This window comes from Ictidomys tridecemlineatus, chromosome 4 (assembly GCF_052094955.1).
Source record: "Ictidomys tridecemlineatus isolate mIctTri1 chromosome 4, mIctTri1.hap1, whole genome shotgun sequence".
Lineage (NCBI taxonomy): Eukaryota > Metazoa > Chordata > Mammalia > Rodentia > Sciuridae > Ictidomys > Ictidomys tridecemlineatus.
The window spans coordinates 206,351,042-206,374,137 of record NC_135480.1 but is presented as its reverse complement, the minus strand read 5'-3'; the positions used below and the strand labels follow the sequence as shown (position 1 = coordinate 206,374,137).

Sequence of the window (23,096 nt, the reverse complement as noted above, 5' to 3'; positions counted from 1 at the left end):
ACAGAAGTTGTTTTTAAACAGCCATGATTGCCTTATGAGGGTCCATGGCCCAGCTGCTGATGGGCTGCACTTTCCTGTACCAGTGTTTCAGCTATTTATTGTCTCTTACAGCCTCCATTAGCCAACAAAGGCCCAGGACTCTGCAGCACATAAACAGCAGCTCAGTGTGGAGCACTGGCAGTGAGCCAGCTCCTTTTGGGGCGAAGATTCCAGAAGCATTGTGGTGTCTGTTTTCTTAGAGGCTACAGGATCTGCTTTTCTTTCTTCTACTAGATGCCTCCTTTTAAAATATTTCGTCATATAGTTTGTAGGTATCCAAAGAGGTCATCAGATTCACCTTTCAGGGTTTTGATTCTGACTTTGGTAGCTTGAATGGAAGGTACTGAAAACCCCATCAGTAATTCACTGGGGACACCCTTGATGTTTACATTAAAGTTTGGCTCTTAAAAAAAAAAGGTTCTTCTAACTCCAGGTTAAAATGTTTATCTTCCTCCTTGCCACCTCCACTGTGGTGTCTTTCATCTCAAGGTTAAGGTACTGACAATTTCCTGACCTCCTGACCACCCCCATGCACACCACGCACACCTTGAAGTCCACCTCCACCCTGGTCCCCAGGCTTCCTAGTCTGTCAGCATGTCCTTCTCTTAGCTATTCAAGTTAGAAACCTAGAAGTCATTCTTGTTTCATCCTCCCCCACCTCCACAACCCTTCTGTCAGCAGATCCCTTCAATTCCACCCCCAAACACACCCGGAATCTCTCCACAGATCTGCTGCTGCTGCTACTGGGCTTTCTGCAAAACATATTCCCCACATCTGCAAAACTGATCCTGGGATTTGGATGTCCATCATTCTGCCTGCTACAGCCACCATTATTTTTTTAATTTTTTTTTTCTTTTTAGATGTAATTGGACACAATGCTTTTATTTACTTATTTTTATGTGGTGCAGAGGATCAAACCCAGGGCCTCGCATGTTCTAGATGAGCACTACCGCTGAGCCACAACCCCAGCCCAGCCACCACTTATAGTAACAAGAATTTCAATGTCCTAGCAATGAACCCAGAGGATGTGTTAGTCCCCTGTGCCGCAGTCTGGCTGGGCACAAATCACGAGCCACTCAAGCAGGAATAAACTTTATTTCCAAACTCCCCCGGATGCCACCCACAGGGCCCTCTAAGGAACACCACACACCAACCGGAACTCCCTCCACCGGAACTTCACCAACCAACGAAAACTCCCCAGGAATCCCCACAAGAACTCCACAAAATAATGGGCATCCCAGGTGGACAGCAGGGTCTATATACAACTGAATATACAACTTAACCATCATCATCTCAATGGCTCCCTGGTATCACCTCTCAACCACTCCCTTCTGGCAAAATGCCATGCTTCATTCCGACTTGGCTGTAGCTCTCAGCATCTCCCCCCTTCTGTTTAATTAAACACCAAGCATGTGGCTTAGGGACCATGCCTGTCTTAGGTTGTCCAATACTACATATGGTCCTTATCCATCATCAGATGAGCTGACCTCAAAGCATCAGCCTCTTGTCTTAGGTTGATACCATTGCAATTAGATCTTACCCGTCATTGACTACTGGTCCAGCATACAGTCATACTTGATAGGCCTTTGCACCAGTGGGGGGCTGAGGTTCTTTGCCTCATCTCTGTTAGCCCCCAAATTTGGCCTTTGCACCAGTGGCAGGGTGAGGTTCTTTGCCTCACTTCTGTTGGCCCCCAAATTTGGCCTTTGTACCTGGGGGGGGTGAGGTTCTTTGCCTCACTTCTGTTGGCCCCCAAATTTGGGCTTTGCAAGCAGAAGGGAGGAGAATGCAAAATGCCACAACACCAAGCCAAATGATGGCTCTTTTGGAAAAATTGTACCACCGATGACACCATCAGCAAAGATACTCCAGCTCTACCACAATTCGCTGCACCAACCGATAGTTCACAATGCATACAAGTGATACATAGTCCAGGCAAGTTCTGCAAGCAGTTCAAAGCAGAGGAATCTATTAATATGTCCATTTCCTCCCAAAGTAAATCAACTCCTTGATTGAGCATCACTTGTTGAGTTACATTATTCATTGATGCATCAGTTTATACAGTTTGTTGTGATAGCTATTGCAGAAGCTGTAGTTTGGTTTTATCTTTTTCTTCACCGGCACTGGGATGAAGATAGGAATTCTGGCAATGATGGCTAAAAAAAAAATTATGTAACATTCCAGCAGGCACTAAGAAAACAATTTTCTGAACAATTTACATTATCCTGAACAGAATTATTAAATATAATGAAAAGGAAAGGTGAAAGTAAACAAACAGATCTATTAACCTCCTTTTTTGTTCATATATTAAAACAATCCTCAACAGCTGTTTACCCAATTAAAATTAAACCATTTAAATCACATGAATAGTAAAAAATATTTGGATCCATTTTTTCATGAGTGCTCCTCATATATGATCTGTGCACATAAGCACATACAGACATACAACACAAAACACAAGTGTGCACACAAACATACAACACATAAGACAATAGTAAAGGCCTTGTAGCTTTACAAGGTGAAATCTCCATTGCAGTGTTTAAAAACTCCACAGTTAGGGGCTGGGGATGTGGCTCAAGCGGTAGCGTGCTCGCCTGGCATGCGTGCGGCCCGGGTTCGATCCTCAGTACCACATACCAACAAAGATGTTGTGTCCGCCAATAACTAAAAAATAAATATTAAAATTCTCTCTCTCTCTCTAAGATAAAAAATTCTCTCACTAAAAAAAAAAAAAAAAGTTTTAAAAACAAAACAAAACAAAAAAAAACTCCATAGTCAAAAAATAGAACTGATCAGAAAAACATTAACCTAGGTCTGTATGAGCTCAAAAAATAAAATAGAACTTCATGATGTGGGAAAGGGCAATAATAAAATAGATATTGAAAAAGGCATCCTGGTTACCATCTAGGTTTGACTCTTCTTTTGATATTCCAGCCTTCTTCCTGTAACTTGCATAATGGGTCTGAAGGTATTCCCACAAGCAAGTCCCAAGGTTTTTTACATTTGAAATAGGCTTTAATGGTGTTCATTATTCAACAGCCTCCAGGTGTGGGAGAACCACTGTTGCAGATGTAAGGATATCAGCTGTTATGGATTTGAACCAAGTCATCTTTTTGGTCTGTAGAAATCGCTTTAGTTAGTCTCTCTGGAATCCAAATCGGCTGCTCTTCTACTGTGGAAACATACATACAGACCCCCGACTCCAGACAATCACTGGGTCAGGACCTTTCCATTGTCCTGTTAGAATATTCTTCCAAAGTACCTTGGGCTTATGTACATTTTTTTGGACACATATGTCTTTCCGCAGCTAAGCCCTGATGAATCCAAGTTTAAAAAGTTTAGAGTAAAAAGGGTTGTTTTAAGTTTATCTTTGGGGGATATATACCCCTTCCCAATTCCCTTTTTTTGCTTTAATAAGTACATTTTAATAGTTTGATGAGCTCTTTCAACTATGCCTTGTCTCTGTGGATTGTATGGGATTCCTGTTATATGAGTAATGCCAAATGATGAGCAAAATTGTTTAAAAGAGGTAGAAGTATAGCCAGGACCATTATCTGTTTTTAACTGTTTTGGAACGCCCACAATGGCAAAATTTTGTAAGCAATGAGCTATAATATCTTTCGGTTTTTCTCTGGTATAAAGGGAGCCCATCAAAAATCGGGAAGTATCAACTGTAACATGCAAATATTTTAATTTTCCAAATTCTGGCAAGTGTGTGATGTCCATATGCCAAGCATGGTTAGGTATCACTTCTCTAGGATTGACTCCAAGATTAACTTGTGGTAAAAAGGTCACACAATTTTGACATTGTTTTATTATTTGTCTAGCTTGCTCCTTAGTTATTTTAAAACACTTTTGTAAAGTATTAGCATTGACATGGAACCTTTTATGAAAATTTGTAGCTTCTTCTAGTGTAGAGAAAATATGTATGTCGTGTGTAGTTTTATCTACTAAATCATTGCCCAAACTAAGGGCTCCAGGCAATCCTGTATGTGCCCTGATATGTCCTATAAAGAATGGGTCTTTTCTGTCCCAGATTAGACTTTGTATAGTGGAAAACAAAGAGAAAACAGTAGAGGAAGGGGAAATCCTACCAGCATCTTCAAGGGATACTATAGCATTAAATATATACTATCAGAAAATAAATTAAATTAAATACAGAATCTTTAAACATCACAAAAGCTTGTAATACTGCATCAAGCTCTACCTTTTGAGCTGATTGTTTGAGTACTAAAAATGTAAAAGTTTGATCAGGTGTAACTATTGCTGCTGTACCATTATTTGACCCATCAGTGAATATATTTGGAGCATTCATGATAGGTGTTTTTCTTGTCATTTTTGGAAAAACTACAGGATGCGAAGACCAAAAAGACAACAAAGGGTTAGATGGTAAGTGGTTATCAAATGAAACATTAGATTTACACATGATTATTGCCCAAGTATTTAACTCATTAGCTAACTCATCAATTTGATCCATTGTATATGGAGTAATCATTTTATTGGGAGAAATTCCAAACACTCCCTTTGCTGCTTTTATTCCTTTGAGTATTAATTGTCCTACAGCCTCAGGATACCTAGTAAGAATAGTATTAGGAGAATAAGATAAATGTATCCACAATAATGGAACTTCTTGCCAAAAATACTCCTGTAGGAATATTTTTTGTTGGTAGTACAATAAATAATAAAGGCAAACTTTATCAATTCTATCCAAATGCATATTTTCCATATATGTTTCAATGATTTTTAAAGCCTTTCTTGTTTCAGGCGTTAATAAGCGGGGTGAATTTGGATCTCATGGGCCTTTAGGATATCTAATAAAGGTCCCAACTCTCCTGATGGTATGCCTAGATAAGGCCTTATCCAATTTATGTCTCCTAATAACTTTTGAAAGTCATTAAGTGATTTGAGTTGATCTACTCGTATTTGAATTTTTGGTGAATTTGAGGCGGACAGCAGGGGTCTATATACAACTGAATACACAGCTTAACTTAACCATCATCATCTCAATGGCTTGCTGGTGTCACCTCTCAACCACTTCCTTCTGGCAAAATGCCATGCTGCATTCCGACTTGGCTGTGGCTCTCAGCACCCCTGTGCAAAACAAAAAAACTATAAAATATTGACCAAAGAATACAATTTATATAAAAATTCAGGAAAGTCACTAACAAATAACTACTGTAACAGAGTTTATTTGTCCCAGCTGACAAAGGCCATCTCTATAGCAGAGAAAGGCAAAACAGGCTTGGGTTCCAGGACTTTCATGGGAGAGGCTCATGAATCATAGACAGGTGGGTCCTGATGCCTGCTGTTAGGGGTTGGGTTGGTATGAAGTACTGGTGAGCCTTTCTCAGAAACACCCTTGGGCAGGAAAGGGAGACTTTTTCTTTAAAATGGCCATTCAGATGCTAAGCAAGGACCTTATAATATGAGTGGCCAATAATGACATAAAGTAGTAGCAAAGATCTTGTAGAATATTTAAATTAAATTGGTATGACTCCACATAGGAGTGCTATCCTATCAAGATGGGCAAGGTAATTTCCTGAGCAACTGCTAAGAAGATAACTCAAAAGCACACAGTGAAAGAAATTATGGGGAGTTAAAGTGCCATGCCAGAAAAGATCTCAACACTAAGGAAGGCGGCAGTGGAGGCACTGACAAAAAGAAGACACAAAAGCACAGAAAAGTGGCAAGAGTCTTACCAATAACTGCACTAAATTTAAGTAGATTGCAAGCTGGGGTGGAGCTCAGTGTTAGAGCACTTGCCTTATGAGTGCAAGGCCCTAGGGTTTCATCCTCATCCCACAAGGAAGCACAAGCAAAAATAAAAAACTGGATTGAACTCTTGAATGATAAAGCATAGATTGGTAGATGGGAAAATGATCCAATTGATGCTCTCTATAAGAGACTCATTTTAGATTCAAAAACAGTTGAAAATGAAAACTGCAAAAACTACACTCTTTGCAAAAAAATAACCAGAAGCAGACTGGAGTGGTTATACTAATGCCATGCAACTAAGACAAAATTGTTTCAAGGGACAAAAAAGGACGTGATATAATGATACAAATATCAAGCCATCAAGAAGATATGTTGGAAACACACATACATATGATAACAGAGTCCCTCCAAAAAGTTAACCAGAAATTGACAGAATTAAAGAGATTTAGATGATTTTACAGTAGTATTTGGACATTTTAATGCTCTACTTCCAATAATGGATATAACAAAATTTCATTAAAGAAACAGAGAACTCGAATGACACTATAAATCAAGCAGACGGAATGGAGATACACAAGAACTTTCCTACCACTGACAATAGGATTTACATTTTTTCATGTGCACAATGAGACAATGTCTAGAACTAATTATATATTAGGTTACAAAAAAAAATTCTTAATTAGTTTAAAAAGTTTGAAATCATGAAAAGTATGTCCTAATGCTATGAAAACTAGAAATGAAAGTAGAAGATATAAAAAAATTTTTAAATTCATGTAGAAATTAAAGAAAATGGTCTAACACAATAAAAACATCAAAGAAGAAATCCAAGGGAAATCATGAACTATTAATTATTCTTTTTTTGTTGTAGATGGACACAATGCCTTTATTTTGTTCATTTATTTGCATGTGTGCTGAGGATTGAACCCAAGCACCCTACCACTGAGCCACAACCCCAGCCCATCATGAAGTATTTTGAGACATGAAAATCCAACATCTTTCCTCTGATTTGGTGTAGGAAATGATTGATTTGTGTGTATGGAACCAGCCTTCCATTCCTGGGGCAAATACCACTGACTCATGGTAGTGTGGTCTATTACTGGACTTGGCTGGTAATTTTTTTAAAGGTTTTTGCATGTCTAGTTATAAAGACATGGTTTGTGGTTTTATTTTCTTGTGATGGGTTTTTCTGCCTTTGGTATCAAGGTAATGTTGATCTCGAAGAAGGAGATGTTAATTCTTTAAAAGTTTGGTAGAATTCACCAGCAAGGCTATCCTAGATTTATTTATTTCCTTCCTTCCTTCCTTCCTTCCTTCCTTCCTTCCTTTCTTCCTTCTTCAGTCTCTTCAATTGCTATAGGACCCTTCAGGTTTCCTATTTCTTTCTTTATTTTTTTTTCAAAGAGAGAAAAGAGAGAAAGATAATTTTTTAAATATTTTTTTTCAGTTTTTGGTGGATACAACATCTTTGGTTTATTTTATGTGGTTTTATTATGTCTCTTTTTGTCATTATAGTTAAACATTTGCCAACCATTTGATCAAGTTTGTGTGGCTATTACAGCCTGGCATGTGTTTAAATGTATTTTTTTAAAAGAGAGAGAGACACAGAGAGAGAAAAATTTTTTTTTTAAAGAGAGAGAGAATTTTAATATTTATTTTTTAGTTTTCGGCGGACACAACATCTTTGTTTGTATGTGGTGCAGAGGATCGAACCTGGGCCTCACGCATGCCAGGCGAGCGCACTACCGCTTGAGCCACATCCCCAGCCCCCCTGGCATGTGTTTAAACCACAGGAATTTATTCCCATAGTTCTGGAATTCAGGAAATAACAAGACTAAGATGTGGGCTGGGGCTGGGGCTCAGTAGTAGAGCATTTGCCTGAGGCACAGTGTTCAATTCCTGGCACCACATAACAATAAACAAATAAATTAAAAATGTATTTTGTTTTAAAAAATTCATTTAAATAAAAGACTAAGGTGCTAGCAGATATAGGATTTTGTGGGGTGCTCTTCTTCTTTAGGAGACAGACATTTCCAGGTTACATCTTCACCTGGAGGAGGATTCAGAGACAGGAAGCAAGCTCCTTCCTCTGAGATACTGATCCCAAGCTGAAGGCTCCATCCTCATGAACTAGTTATCTCCCAAAGACCTTTCCCAGTAATAACTATCCCACTGAGGATTAACAAATTTGGGGGAAACATACATGTAGCCCAGAATACCAATTTTGCTAATCTTTTCAAAGAATGAAATTTTTGTCGGTTTTTCTATTCTCTTTCATGTATCTCCATTCTTATTTACTCCTTTTGTTAACTGTAGATTCTCTTTGCTCTTCTTTCTATAGTTTCTCAAAGTGTAAGGCAATTTGATTTTTTTTTTAATACGCAGCCTTTATTTTCTTCAGGTTTAGAGTGTTTTGTGATTAATTATATAAAGATGAGGAACCAGTTTTACAACCTAAAAGTTTATTTACTTATTAAAACTATATTAATACTTTAATGAATTATACCAAAAAGATGAGTCAAATGTGCACTATGGAATTGCATGTCAGGCCAGATCCCTACAGAGGGAATTCCCAGCATGACCTCATTGATCTGTGAGGACACAGAGCAATCCTTATTTAGACATATATATTCATACTTGTCTAGCAAGGTCAGCCCTCTGCTTCTTAACAGTTTCCTTCTGCTATGGATGCGTACGTTTAGTTGTCTGCTTCTTAGAGCAGACATCCACCACCCCTTGTGGGAGGGCTTATGCCCTGAAGATGATTGATTCAACCCATTCTTCTGGGAGGGTTTCCTGGTGGCCCTCTTCCATCATCATATCTGGAATCAGATGAGTTTCCATAGCCTCTTCTTTTTTTTCACATCTTGTTGAAGCAGAGTTTTAAAAAACAAAACCACAAACTCAGCTATTCCCCCAAAGAAATCTGTTTTCAAAAAGATAGTCTCCGTGGGGACTGACTCTGGCCGTCCAACACTTGTCCATTCGAGATGTAAACCATCTTGCCTTTGCTTCCTGGCTTCCCCCTTTCTTTTTTTAATGAAAGTATTTACAGCTGTAAGTTCTCCTCTGAGACTGAGTGAATACATCAACAATGGCACAGGTGCCAAGATGATAATCTTTTCAAAATGTAGTTCTGGAACAAACAGATGTATATTTACTTGAAAAATCGAACCTAGACTCCAACTTCTCCCAAACACACAGAAAATAAATAATGAAAACTTTAAGATTTCTAAAAGAAAATATATGATCAATTTTTTTAAAGAACATTTTTTAGTTATAGGTGGACACAATAACTTTATTTTATTTTTATGTGGTGCTGAGGATCAAACCCAGTTCCTTATAGATGGTAGGCAAGCACTCTACCTCTGAGCCACAATCCTAGCCCTAGGAAAAATCTTTTTAAGTTTTAGATAGGACACTAAAAGCACTAACCGCTGAGGAAGCAATTGATAAACTGGATTTCATTAAAATTTAAAGCTTCTGTTCTCCTAAAGACACTGTAAAGTTCACAAAAAATGCAAGCCACAAACTGGAAGAAAATATTTGCAACAAATACATAAAAACAAAGGCCTTATTACCCAGACTATGTACAGAACTCTAATAAGACAAATGATCCAGTTTTAAAATGGCCAATGGACTTGTGCAAACAATTCACAAAAAGAGATACACTAATTGCCAAGAATTAGTGACAAGATGACTAACATCGTTGATTATCAGGGAAATACAAAGTGTGTGCTTATAACCCCCCAGAACAACAAGCACTAAAAAGAATAAGAATAAAGAGTCTTGACAAGGTAATGAGACAAGTGGAACCCATACATTGTTTATGGGAATGTAGGAGGGTATTGCCATTTTTGAAAATGAGTTGATAATATCTCATAAAAACATACACCTAGCCTGTAATCCAGCTGTTTCACTCATGGATATTTATCCAAGTTAAATGAAAATGTATCTATTAAAATAATTGTGCCACAGTAGTCTTTAACATATTTAAGTTTTATTCATAATATCCCCAAACTTGCATTGATCTAAATATCTAGTAACAGATGAGTAGGGGAAAAACCACAAATCATGGTATATTCATTTAATGAAATCCAAAAATAAAATTGAATGACAGGTGCCTGCAGCAACATCTATGAATCACATTGATGTTATATTGAACAAAGGCAGGCAGATATAAGAGACTAGAATGTAAATATCATGGATACTGAGTTCTAGAACAGGCTAAGTGAATCTGTGGTGACTGATGCAGACATAGCTATCTGAAAAGCAGTTCCATCAGCTGAGTGTAGAGAAGGGGATTGCTACAGAAATGTCATACCTTGAATAAAGATGGCTACACAAAGTATGGAGGTATTAACACTAATCATAAAAGCTAGGTATTTTATTGTGTATCACTATGTGTAGATTATATAAATAGGAATATAAAAGTGGCAACAATTTATGGAACACAAGGCAAAATGAAGATGAACAATGATGAAGTCAATAGATGCCATCATCCTTCTTTTTGTAGTACTGGGGATGGAAACCACGGCCTTATGATGCTAGGCAAGGTTGTACCACTGAGCACTCCCAGCCCCAATAGACATTATCATGAGGGAAAATTTAAGAAAAGGTCCATTTGAAATTGAAATAATGAGTAATAGTCTTGATTGTTGATAAGCCAAATGATGTAGTGGAATGAGTTACATGATCAAATAGGTAAAATATGACCCAAACTTGCTCTTTTAACATCATACACTGAAGTATAAAACTCATAGTATGTATCTAAAATTGAGAACAAATAGGATAATTTGGTAATTGAGTGGTCGATCCAAAGTAGGCTCAATCACCACCCTAGAAAACTTGGTTGAGTCCTCTGACATCTTACAACTCATAAATGAAAAAAGGCTTGAAAATCCTAAAAATTTACATGGCATCATCAAACTAGATCATTAATTTGAAAGACTTTTCTAAACTTAATAGATTTGATCAATTTTGCCAGAAAAAGGACAATTACCTGTTTTTAGTATAAAAAAATCATTTTACATTTCATTGTTGATTTAGATAATTATATGTAGTCAAAATGAAACTTTCATAGAATTGTTGGTAGTTTAAATGTCCTGCTCTCTTTTTTCCTGGATTTTTTATTAAAAATTTTTTTTTTTTTTGGTACCAGGGTTTGAATCCGGGGTGCCTAATCCCTGGGCCACATCTCCAGCCCTTTTTAGTTTTTGACAGTGTCTCCCCAAGTTGTTTCGGACCTTTGTGAGGCTTGTTTCCAACTTGGGATCCTCCTGCCCCAGCCTTCTGAGCCGCTGGGATTTATATTATTCCTTCCAAATACAAAGTAATTTTCATTTCTACTTTTGTATTCAAAATTTTATTGCAGTGCCTTCGTTTGATGCAGGTTGTATAAGTTTGGGGTTCCACTATTCTTGAATACACTGTGGATCTGTGAATCTCAGGACATGATCTGGAGTGTGGAAAATAATTTGTAGAAAAAATGCAATCAGTATAATTCAATAGAAAGTATGAAAAATTTAATAGTAAATATATTATTATTGTTCACCAATAATCACAAAAGCGGGATGACTATAAAGAAAGGCCCTATACAATTTTCTCCATTAAAAAAGGAAAACAAAGCCAAGCGCTGGGTACACGCTTATAATCCTAGCGACTGGAGAGGCTGAGGCAGGAGGATCTCAAATTTGTCTCAAAAATAAAAAGGGTCGGGGATGCGGTAAAGGGCCTCTTGGTTCAATCCCTGGTACCAAAAAAATACAGACAGACATTTTATGACCGTGTTGGTGCGAAGACGCATTAAGGTCTGGTCTTCGACCCCTCCCTCCCGCCATAAGAAGAAACATTCTTCGTCAGCACTAAAAGCCCCGGCGCCGGCCGCCCGAACTGGGCGGGCAGCTTGCGGTCACGTTCTTCCCTGGCCCACGTCATGACCTCTGCGCGGGCACGACAGGGCACGACGCGGGTGGCTTTGGCACCCTCGCCGGCAGCTCCAGCGTGTCGGAGGCGCCGGGCGGAAGCACCGTTCCAAGAAGACTCCGCGACCCCTCGGGTACCGTCTGGACCCTCGCTGCGGAGCGCAGGCGGCCGGAACCTTAACGGTCCAAGCTCGCAGGCCGGGCGCCCCAACGGTCACCGCCCCTGCGGCAGGCCACGCCCCTTCTGGAACGTTCCCCGGCCGGGGTCCCGTTCTGCCCGGCCGGCCCCCGGTTCAGTCTCGGGTTGGGGCTGTCCCCGGCAGGACTGTCGCAGCGCCCTCGCCCTCGGCGCGAGTCTCACCACGGGGTTCCTGCCTGCGCTCCCCGGCGTGAGCAACGGGGCGCCCCCGCGGGGCCACAGCGAGCCACCTGCGCCTCGGGGGCACCCGCACCGCGTGCACCGCCCATGACGCTCGCCGTCTCCGGGGACTCGGGGTCTGCGTTCTGCACTGGTGACGCGTTTGGGTGAGGGCATGTTTTAGGTCTCCAGAGTAAGACCGAAGGTAAGGAAACGTTCCTCCGCATTCCTTATCACCACTCCCGAAACACCTGAGACACTAAAAGTAACCACGAAATGGAAACTGCGGGAGGTGGGCGCCGAACCCGCCCTGGACCGCGCTTGGGCGTAGCCGCCCCGCCCAGGGGGCGTACCTGGGGGCGTGGCCCCAGGGCCAGCTTTCCAGTTCACTTCGACGGGCCCCTCTGATTGGTCAAACCCCTGCGGCCCGGAAATGACGTTCGCATCCGGCTAGGGCCTGCCCGCGGCGCCCCGCTGCTTGTCTTCCCACGCCCCGCCCCCTCGGCGCACCAAAACAAGCCAGCCGAGAGGGGGCGGGGCCTGCGGACGGTGGACGCCGCTCAGGGGCGGAGTCTGCGCTCGCGGCGACTGCGGGTTGGGCGCTCCGCCGCGGGCCCGTACTTCCGCCCGGGGCCGACTGTTGGGCTCAGGCATGAAGGTGGGCCGGCGCCCGGTGTAGGGCCGAGCGCAGTGAGAAGGGCGGCGGGCACCGGGCTAGCAGGCCGGGCGTGCGTCAGCGCGCACGAGGTCGCCACGAGTAACCGTCTCGGCGCGCGAGGCCGAGGTGGGGGAGGGGTGGCGTTGCCCCCAGCGGGGTCGCGGCGCGCGGCGGGAGTGTCCCCGGAGGCCGGCCGGCCGCCCTTTGTGCCCTGCACGCCGGGCCCAGGCGCCGGGACGCCCACCCGCGCTCCCGTGTGAGCGAGCTGTGGGCTTGGCGCTGCGCTGTGGACCCGGGCTGGGGGTTCTCCTCGCGGCTGTCCTGGACGCAGTCCCCGTCGGCTGGCTCCGGAGAGGGGGTTCGCCCGTAGGCCTGCCCGCCTGCCCCGCCTGCAGGAGACGCGGCGCTGACAGCGGCCACAGGGGCTCGGTTCCCTGGGCTGTGTCCCGAAGGGAGCTGTGCCGGAGGTTGCGCCGCCCGCGAGAAACGGACTGACCCCCAGGGGCAGAGAACCCGGAGGAGGGCGAGTTTGATAAGTGGCAGCGCCGAGTTCCTGGAGAGCCTGGAATGGAGGTTACCAGCACTTGTTAATTTTGGGAATGTTTGCCCCAGTGCCTAGCTGGGCCCTGAGTTGGGACAGTGCCCTGAGGATCGACGGGTTAGAATTGGCAGTTCTACCCTTATTTCATTCATTGCTTGTGTGTCCTGTAGCCTGCCCCAGCTTCCTCTTCAGGTGGCCCACTCTGGAGGTTTGATGCAAGGCGCACATAAGATATAGAAGCCACTTCGTAAGTTTTACTTCTTTTTTAATTTCAGAAATGTTTTTTAGGGGGCCAAAGTCTGAATATATATGAATGCAAATCGTCACTCATTCACAGATAAGCCAAGCAGTCTCAACAGAGGAGCACAACTCTGCAGGCTGTTTGCCAAGGTAATTATTATTATTTCTTTTAAACTATTAAGACTTTTTGATTTTCAATCACAACATATACCCAGCACTGGAGGTAAATGTAAAGTATGGATATATATGGAGTAGGTCCTTGCCTTAACAGACTTTCATTTGCTGGGGGCTGGTGGAGGAAGCAGGTAAGTAAACAGAAGTTTACCCTGATAAGTGCAGTGATAGAAATTTGAATGGAGTCATGAGGGAATAGAGAAGGAGGTCATCAAAGACAAACTGGAAGTGAGGTTTGGTCAGACCAGCCTCCCAGATGTGATGACACTGGGGATGCATTGCATCCTGGCGGTTCTCAAATCTAGGATTCTATCAGAATCGATAGTGGAGTACTTTAAAAATGAATCTGAATTTTATAAAAAAAGAATTTTTAAATTCCTGTAATTAATCAGGCAGAGGTGTGAAAGGTGAGTGTACAAGATAGATGGAATAGCTTCCATCAAATTATAGAATGTAAGCACCATGAGTTGTTTTAGGATGAGCAGGTGAAGAGAGAGAAGGTAGTGGCTAGAATGGTGCTGAAGCCAGGTAATGGAGGCCTGTGTATTGAACTCAACAGTTTGCATTCTGTCCCAGAACTGTGGAGGAGGCCTCTGTGCTTTTTTTTTTTTAAATTAAATATTTATTTTATACTTTTTGGTGGGACATAACATCTTTATTTTATTTTTATGTGGTCACAACATCTTTATTTTATTTTTATATGGTGCTGAGGATCAAACCCAGCAACCTGCACATGTCAGGTGAGCATACTACTGCTTGAGCCACACCCCCAGCCCCCCTCTGTGCTTTTGAGATCTAGTTTGTCTTTTGGCTTCTCGCAACATTTTGGAGGAAGAATTGTTAGTGGATCAGACAAGAGGCAGAGAGATCATTTAGGCTTCATTAGTAATACAAGTAAATAGTGAAAATATGTTCAACTAAGGCAGTGGTGATGGCAGTGAGAAAAAATTACAGGTGTAGTTTAAGAAACTATAGACAGTTGAACTCAGGTGAGGATAAAGGCAGGAGAGTAGAGCTTTTGTTTTTAAACATTTGTTTGTTTGTAGTTGGACACAAAAACTTTATTTATTTTTATGTGTTGCTGAGGATCAAACCCAGGGCCTTGCACATGCTAGGCAAGCGCTCTACTGCTGAGCCACAACCCCAGCCCACAAGCTTTTTGTGTGTGTGTATGTGTGTTTAAAGATTTTTTTCTTTTATTGGCATATTATAGTTGTATGTGGTGGTGGGATTTGTTGTTACTTATTTATATATGATATAACAATATAATGTGGCCAATATTATTCTCCAGTGTTTCCCTTGTGTCCTCTTCTTCCCTCCCTCTGGTCCCTTTTCTATACTCTGCTGATATCCCTTAGATTTTCATGAGATCTACCTCCACCGTTCTTTTCCTTTTTCCTGTCTACCTTCCTTATAGGACAGCAATCCTTGACTTTCTAAGTTTGGCTTATTTTGCTTAGCATAATTTTCTCAAGTTTCATCCATTTTCCTGCAAATGATATTATTTTATTTTTACTTATGGCTGAATAAAACTCCATTTTATACATATGCACTACATTTTCTTTACCATTCATCCACTGATGGACAGTGTAGGTTAATTTTTAGGTTACTGGTTTGAAAACTGAATGGATGGTATTGCAGTCAGTATAAGGAATACAGGACAAAGTATAACAAATTTAAGCTAAGAATTTTGTTTTGTTCAGGTCATGTTTTCTTTGAGGTGGCTGTCAGTCCTGTAAGTAGAGATACACTGTAGTTGGATATTGAATATATCTTGACTTCTGGGCTAGTCATTATTAAGTAGTTGAAACCTACTTATGCATTGCATTCATAGTTTTTCTTTCCTTTTTCTTTTTCTTTTTTTTTTTTGAGAGAGAGAGAGAATATATATATATTTTTTTTAATATTTATTTTTTAGTTTTCGGCAGACACAAAATTGTTGTTTGTATATAGTGCTGAGGATCAAACCAGGGCTGTACACATGCCAGGTGAGCGCGCTACCGCTTGAGCCACATCCCCAGCCCCGGATTCATAGTTTTTCAAGTGTTGAAGATGTAGCTCTTATCTAGCGTGTGCAAGGCCCTGGGTTTGATACCTAGTGTCTCTCTCTCTCTTTTTTTTTTTTTTTTTAAAAGCTGGGTAAGGTGCTTGTGGCCCAGCCACTCAGAAGGCTGAAGCAAGAGGATTGATTACTTGAGCCCAGTAGTTCGAGACTGCCAGCCTGAGCAACATACTGAGACCACCATCTTAAAAAAAAAAAAAGACATTTTTAGGTTTGGAGATGCTTCAGTACAGATAGTAGTTAAAACAGTGGTTTGAGTAAGGCCACCCAGAAAAAGTACTGAATGCAGAGATTAGAAGGCTCAAACTTTTGGAGACTCATATTAGGAAGGGAAGCAGAAGGAATTTGGTAGACCTAGTGTCAGGAAAATGGTATGTCAGCATGGCTAAGGAATGCATGGCCAGCATTTTTTTATACAGTTAGAGTCAAGTAACGAGCCCATTGAATTGTGTACCCAATAGAGTGATTGTTGGACTTTGTAGAAACGTTCCGTGGGTGAAGGGTGAAGCTAGAATTGAAAGGAGCTGAAGAAATGGGAGATGGTGATTTAAATTACTTTTAAAAAAATTATTTTTTAGTTATAGGTGGATACAGTCCAATGTCTTTATTTTGATTTATATGGTGCTGAGAATCGAACCCAGTGCCTTGCGCATGTTAGGCGCATGCTCTACCTCTGAGCCACGACCCCAGCCCACAGATTTAAATTACTTTTTAAAGGTGTTTAACTGGATAGAGTAGAAGAAAGAGATTGTTGTTTAAATTTCTGGCTAGTTAATTTTGAGGAATGATATTCCAAGGATGAGTCTGGGGAAAGGTATAGCCATACCTCTGGTGAAGCACCCTACATTTTTGACACATCAACTCTTTTTTGGTTGATGCTCAGAAAGTGGCTTTTACTTCTCATCTGAATCCCGGGTATTATCTATATCCCAACACCCGCCCCCTCCACTCCGTTTATGGTTTGGTAATGATTTCAAGCAGTAGCAGTTCAGTGAGAATAAAACACACCTCAGGAAGGACTGTGTTCTGCAGAGTTTTACAGGATTCATAGTCATTTATGAGCAAAATTTTTTCTTAAAAGATAAAGAACACCCTAATGAGATTCCTTGGGTTTAGCCATTGGACCAGGATGATTTTAGATTTGCGGCTACGGCCCCAAATCTAAAATTTTGAGAGAAATCAAGGTGGCATATTATTGATAATGCTCTAAAGTTACCTGTTCTGTGGCAGTGACTCCCATCTACTTTGAGAAAATTTGGTCTTTTTTTTTTTTTTTTTTTTGAAAGGAGTAGGATTTATTCAAGCACAAAGAAAATAGGCAGAGCTCCCAAAAGCACCTGACAGTAGGTTGCTCTACTCTTCCTTTTTTTTTTTTTTTAATATTTATTTATTTATTTATTTATTTTTAAAGAGAGAGGAGAGAGAGAGAGAATTTTTTAATATTTATTTTTTAGTTCTCCGCGGACACAACATCTTTGTTGGTATGTGGTGCCGAGGATCGAACCTGGGCCGCACTCATGCCAGGCAAGCGCGCTACCGCTTGAGCCACATCCCCAGCCCAATATTTTTTTTTAGTTGTAGTTGGACACAATACCTTTATTTTTATTTATTTTTATGTGGTGCTGAGGATTGAACCCAGGACCTCATACGTGTGAAGTGAGCACTCTACCGCTGAGTCTACTCTTCCTTTTTGAGATGAATGAGGAAGTAGGCTAATTTTCTCAATAGATTTCTTGTTTTTAAAATACTTTATTAGGGGGCTGGGGATGTGGCTCAAGCGGTGGCGCGGTCGCCTGGCATGCGTGTGGCCCGGGTTCGATTCTCAGCACCACATACAAACAAAGATGTTGTGTCCGCCGAGAACTAAAAAATAAATATTAAAATTAAAAAAAATAAATTTAAAAAACAAATAAAAAAATACTTTATTAGTTGTTGTTGGACCTTTATTTATATATGGTGCTGAGAATCGAACCCAGTGCCTCACACATGCTAGGGAAGTGCTCTGCCCCTGAGCCACAGCCCCTCAATAGATTTCTTTAGTTTTCTGTTCTGTTGATTATGTTAAAGTACACATTTTATTTCCAGTAAATCCCTTCAGGTTTTTAAAGTTTGAAGTGACTATAATCTTGTATGGGAGTAGTACTGGGACTGAAACTGGGGTGCTCATACCACTCCTTTTTTACAACTTTTTCTTTTGAGAGAGTGAAGCTAAGCTGCTACAGAGGTTGACCTCAAAATGGGATCCACTTGCCTCAGCCTCCCCCCCCCCCCTTTTTTTTTTAAATAACTATCAGGGTTTGAACTCTGATATTCTGCTACTGAGCCACATCCAGCCCTGTTTTGTATTTTATTAGAGGCAGGGTCTCACTGAGTTGCTTAGCACCTTGGTAAATTGCTGAGGATGGCTTTGAACTCGCTATCCTCCTGTCTCAGCCTCTGGAGGCACTGAGATTACAGGTATGTGCCACCGTGCCTAGCTCAGCCTCCCATTTTGCTTGGATTTCAGGCATGTGCCAGTGGTTCCAGCCAACTGTAATCTTTTTATCTGCCAAAGTCATGCTTGAAACAATCTCTGAAGTTTCACTTTCTATTCTTGTTAGCTCACTTCCCCACATGGAGTAGATCACCTGAAAATCAGTTTCTGCAAGATTGTAAACATCCTAGTATTATGAAGATGTCTTTTCAGATATAAGAATTTTTTGTTTAAATTAAATTACTGTATTTTGGTATTCCCTAGTCTGCAGTTTTCTTGTGAAAGGTAGGTATTAATTAAATGTAAATTACAGATAGTGTCAGGAACAGGCAGGACTTTGCCTCTGAACTTACATACTATTTTTTTTTTCTGTGTAACTACTTTTATACTTTTGTTCCATTCTTTGGTCAGCTTCTAATTAAAGACTGAGTGAAATTGAACTCCAAAATAAGTTTTGAAATCTTATTTTCAGTGTACTTACATGATGAAAGCCACCCTAAATTCCTTTCAGAAGCATGAGTAAAAGTAATCTTTTTTCTTTTTTTGATGGTACTGGAGGTCAAATCCAGGACCTTGCAGATGCTAAGCAAGTGTTCTACCACTAAACTGCATCCTCAGTCCAGTAAAGGTAATATTTAGTAAAGTTTAAAAATCATTTTACAAGACAGATACATGTATTTGGTTATATTTATGCACTTATAATTATTAAATCACAGGTTAAAGAGAAATTGGGGAGTTTAAAAAAGCCTTATGTTGAGAGCCACAGCCCAGTTGGATGATGATGATTAAATTAAGCTGTGTATAATTGCTGTGACTGGATGATGCTGGATTGAAACAGGCTGTGTATTCAGTTGTAGATAGACCCCTGCTGTCCAGCAATAGGGATAGACTCCTGCTGCCTGCCGGTGGAGGGAGTTCCAGTTGGTGTGTGGTGTTCCTAGAAGGGCTGAGTGGGTAGTGGCGTTTGCTGGAGTTCGGGCTCGGCTATTTTGTGCCCAGCCAGACTGTGGCAGCCTTAGAAGAAAAGTATAGTTTCTTTCAAAACTTCATCAGTTTCCCATTAGCAGAGACTTTGTTACTCTGAATTTTATGGTGATACTTATTCAAAAGCCTTGCTTTGCCAAATTTTTATTTTCAAACATTCAGTGACTTTGCTTAAGTTTCCTGACTGTCTCTTCTTCCCTTCTTAAGACGTTTTTTTCTAATTTTCTCTTCTGTGAATTCTAATATCATCAATAGATTGTCTTTCTTTATGTGCTGTATGTATATACACAAAAAATGCAGAGCCTTTTTACATGCCACTAATCAGTTTTCGTTATCTTTAAAGTAATTCCACCCTGAAGAGAATACACAGGTTATGGTTGGGTCCATTCTGTTTAAGAAAGGAACTTAGTTCACAGTTGGGTTTGCCCCGGCCCTCCCAATTTGGCTGATATTTTTCTATAGGAAAATTAACTTGAGGTCAGTTTGTTTTGTTTTGTTTTTTTTTGTTGTTGTTGTTTTGGTAACAAGAATTGAACTTAGTGTGACCACTAAGCCACATCCCCAGCCCTATTTTGTATTTTATTTAGAGACAGGGTCTCACTGAGTTATTTAGCGCCTGGCTTTTGCTGAGGCTGGCTTTGAACTAGCAATCCTCCTGCCTCAGCTTCCCAAGATGCTGGGATTACAGGTGTGCACCACTGTGCCTGGCTGAGGTCAGATTTTTTTTTTTTTAATATTTATTTTTTAAGTTTTAGGTGGACACAATATCTTTATTTTACATTTATGTGGTGCTGAGGATCGAACCCAATGCCTCATGCATGCTAGGCATATTCAATTTGGGTTTGTCTGTTTTTCTCATTACTGAATTGGAATCAGGATCATTGGGGAGCATACCAGAGAGTTGAAGTTCCTTGTTAGGGGTGTTGACATGACTCCTTCCTCTGGATGAGGAGGGTTGGTCTTGATCCCTTCCTTAAGGTTGTGATTGTCAGGTGTCTTCATTATAAAGTGCTGGGTTTTGCCCTTTCCAATTTCTGTTTTTTGGAGGTGATTGACTAAAATTCCAGTTCATACTCAGGTGGGATCCTTAAGCTTCATCTGTTGCAACCATGGATATCATATGTATTATTTAGAATTTTTATACAAGGAAGATGTGTACTTTCACTTAAGTTTGTTGATTCATTCAGTCACTTATTTGTATCAGTATAGATGAATTTGTACTCATTTATTCTTTAGGTTATAATCCAGTATTACATTACTTTGTTCAAATTGTTTCAGCTTTAGCCATGGAAAACTCTTTTTAAGTTTGACTCTTTGGCTTTACAAAATCCTCTGGATTTACTTTGCATTTTCCCTACTGTAACCTATTTATTTATTTAAGATATTATCACTGTATACATTTTTTTTTTTATTTGGCCATACACTGTTTCCTAACAGTGGGATTTCTGTTAGCTTTTATATGCATTTAGTTATAGGGATAAAACCATAGTGTCTTAGCTTATTTTGGTGGTACTTCATTGGAATTGGAGATCTCTTTGGATTCTGGTATCCTTCCTATTTACTGAACCTGTTTCATGCCATCTGCAATTCTGACAGGACCCGCCTTATGTATCTTCATTCAAACCTTTGACATATTTGGTTCTTGAGATTTCCTCTTCCTTCCTGGTACTGTTTGGCTACTTTGCTCTTTTTGAGATTGCTAAGATTTGGATGATTATTTTAATCCTTTAACTTTTAAGTTTGGTGAAGGCTTGATGGTATATTAAAAAAAAGTTGAAGAGCTCAAAAACCAACATTAAAGTTAGCAGCAGTAGGTTGCTAGCATTTATAAGAATTTATAGCATATTGAAGAATAATGAGTATGGGCAACAACTAATATATATGTATATATACGTAAATTCACGTGTATATATCCTTTCTGAACAAGAGAAAGATCTTTTGTTTATATGTATTTTTGTTATTGGTATAGGTTTAGATCCACGGGTTTTTGTTTCCAGAGATTTCTAGAATAGGGCTTCTGGAAATATGAAAGGTTTCTTGATCTTTTGCTTTGCCTCCCACAAATTACTAGGCTACTCCAAAATTTGTACTTTGAAAAAACATTGGTGAGTATGGCCTCTGTATTTTTCATCAGAGTTATATCTGTAGCACAACTGTACATTGCCTTATGATATTTATTACTACCAAAGTGCTTTCAGTTTTTTGTAGGTTTTTTTGTGTGTGTGTGTATGTGTGATGCTCGGAATCGAACCCAGAGCATGGAGTATGCTAGGTGAGCATTTTACCACTGCTGTGTCCCCTGCCCTGCTTTTGGATTTTTGAGTTAGTTGGTTCAGTAATAAGGTGATCAGCAGACTGTTCTAGCAGTGGAGGCACATTTTAAGTTCAAAACTTGGTTCTGAGGTAGGATGGATACCCATTTTCCATAAAAGATAAGTCTGAAGTGTTAATTAAATTTGTAAATGTCTCCTTTCTTGGGTATAGGTACAGAATGAGCACATGTTGTTGGTGTACGCCAGGTGGTATTTCCACCATTGACTTCCTCAAGTGCTATGCATCCAAGACCCTAACCAGTGAATTCCAGACAGCTGATGAAGACCTCTGCTACTGCTTAGAATGTGTAGCTGAATACCACAAAGCAAGAGATGAATTGCCATTCTTGCATAAGGTAATTTACATGAGATAGGCATTGTTTTTCAGAGCTAATAATAAAGAAGAGAATAAATTTGAACTCTGTCAGAAGCATTCAGGGAAATGATGGGAGTTTAAAATTTAAAAGCTAATGTACCTTGGTAGTACCTAGCTTACTAGTTGGTATGTAGCAGGTACTGATAAATACTTACCACTGATGGAATTGAATTGGAATCTAAAACAGAATTTTTTATAATTCATCACTTGTCATTTTGATATGAGATAATTTTATAAAATGAAGTCCTGTGGAATATTTTTTTTATGTCAATGTATTTTTCAATGCTATCTTCATGTATTGGAATGACTTGACTTTTTTAATTGGTAATCATTTTTCTTTTTTTATGGGTAGATGGTTACAGATCTCTGAAGGCAAGCATTTGGTTTATTATATTTATTTGATGAAAAGAACATAGAGCTATGTACAGTATATGATGGTGGGATAATTAGTTATGAATCTGTTGAGAGACTTGCATTTTATAAAGTTTGCTAATTATGAAGCAGCCCACTTTCTTTATGCTGAAGCTGATGCTCTAAGGTAGGCAGCTATGGCTGGAACATGGAAGGAAAGATAGAGAGGGCCTTGCTCCTGCCCTTTGAGTAGAACATGGTGGATAGGGTTGCTGGGATACTTTTAGCAAAACTGCAGGAGAGGTGTTTGTACATCTCATACTTCATGTACTCATATCTCATAAGCATGGCCATGTTGAGAAGCTGTTTCCCTTAAATTAATGTAGGCATACCTCCTTTGGCTTGTTGCTTTATTGTGCTTCACAGATGCTAGTTTTCTTTCTTTTTTTAACAAATTGAAAGTTTATGCAACCCTGCTTTGAGCAAGTCTACCAGTTTCATTTTGCAACTCCAGTGCACTCACTTTGTGTCTCTGTCATATTTTGGTAATTCTCGCCATACTTCCAACTTTTTAGTTATTTCTGTTATGGTTATCTGTGGTCATTGGTCTTTGATGATGGGTGCCGTGAACTATGCTTATATGAGACAGAACTTAATCAGTAAGCCTTGTATGTATTCTATATGTATGCTTTACTGACTGGCCATTTCCCATTTCTTTCCCCTTCCTTGGGCTGCCTTAGTCCCTGAATGACAATAGTATTGAAATTAAGGCAAGTAATAACTGTATAATGATGCCTAAGTGTCTAAGTGAAAGAAAGAGTAACATGTCCATCACTTTAAATCAAAATCTAGAAAAGATAAATCTAGAAAAGATAAGCTTAAGAAGGCATGT

The 23,096-nt window shown here is 40.1% G+C and overlaps 1 protein-coding gene across 12 annotated transcripts in view; it reads left to right on the top strand.

Moving 5' to 3' along the window:
• Window positions 1-11,744: 11,744 nt before the first annotated feature.
• Setx (senataxin) overlaps window positions 11,745-23,096 on the top strand; it is an 87,486-nt gene continuing 76,134 nt past the window's right edge. For 3 of the 12 annotated variants that reach the window (XM_040286530.2, XM_005321103.5, XM_021723658.3), the window contains exons 1-3: window positions 12,580-13,264; window positions 13,521-13,622; window positions 21,650-21,833. In XM_040286530.2, coding sequence (XP_040142464.2) covers window positions 13,546-13,622; window positions 21,650-21,833 — 261 coding nt within the window. In that variant the 5' untranslated portion in view covers window positions 12,580-13,264; window positions 13,521-13,545. Of the gene's footprint in view, window positions 12,239-12,541; window positions 13,265-13,402; window positions 13,480-13,507; window positions 13,623-14,007; window positions 14,387-21,649; window positions 21,834-23,096 lie in introns of those variants that run through there. The other 9 variants (XM_078048511.1, XM_078048512.1, XM_078048509.1 and 6 more) reach the window with 9 other exon arrangements.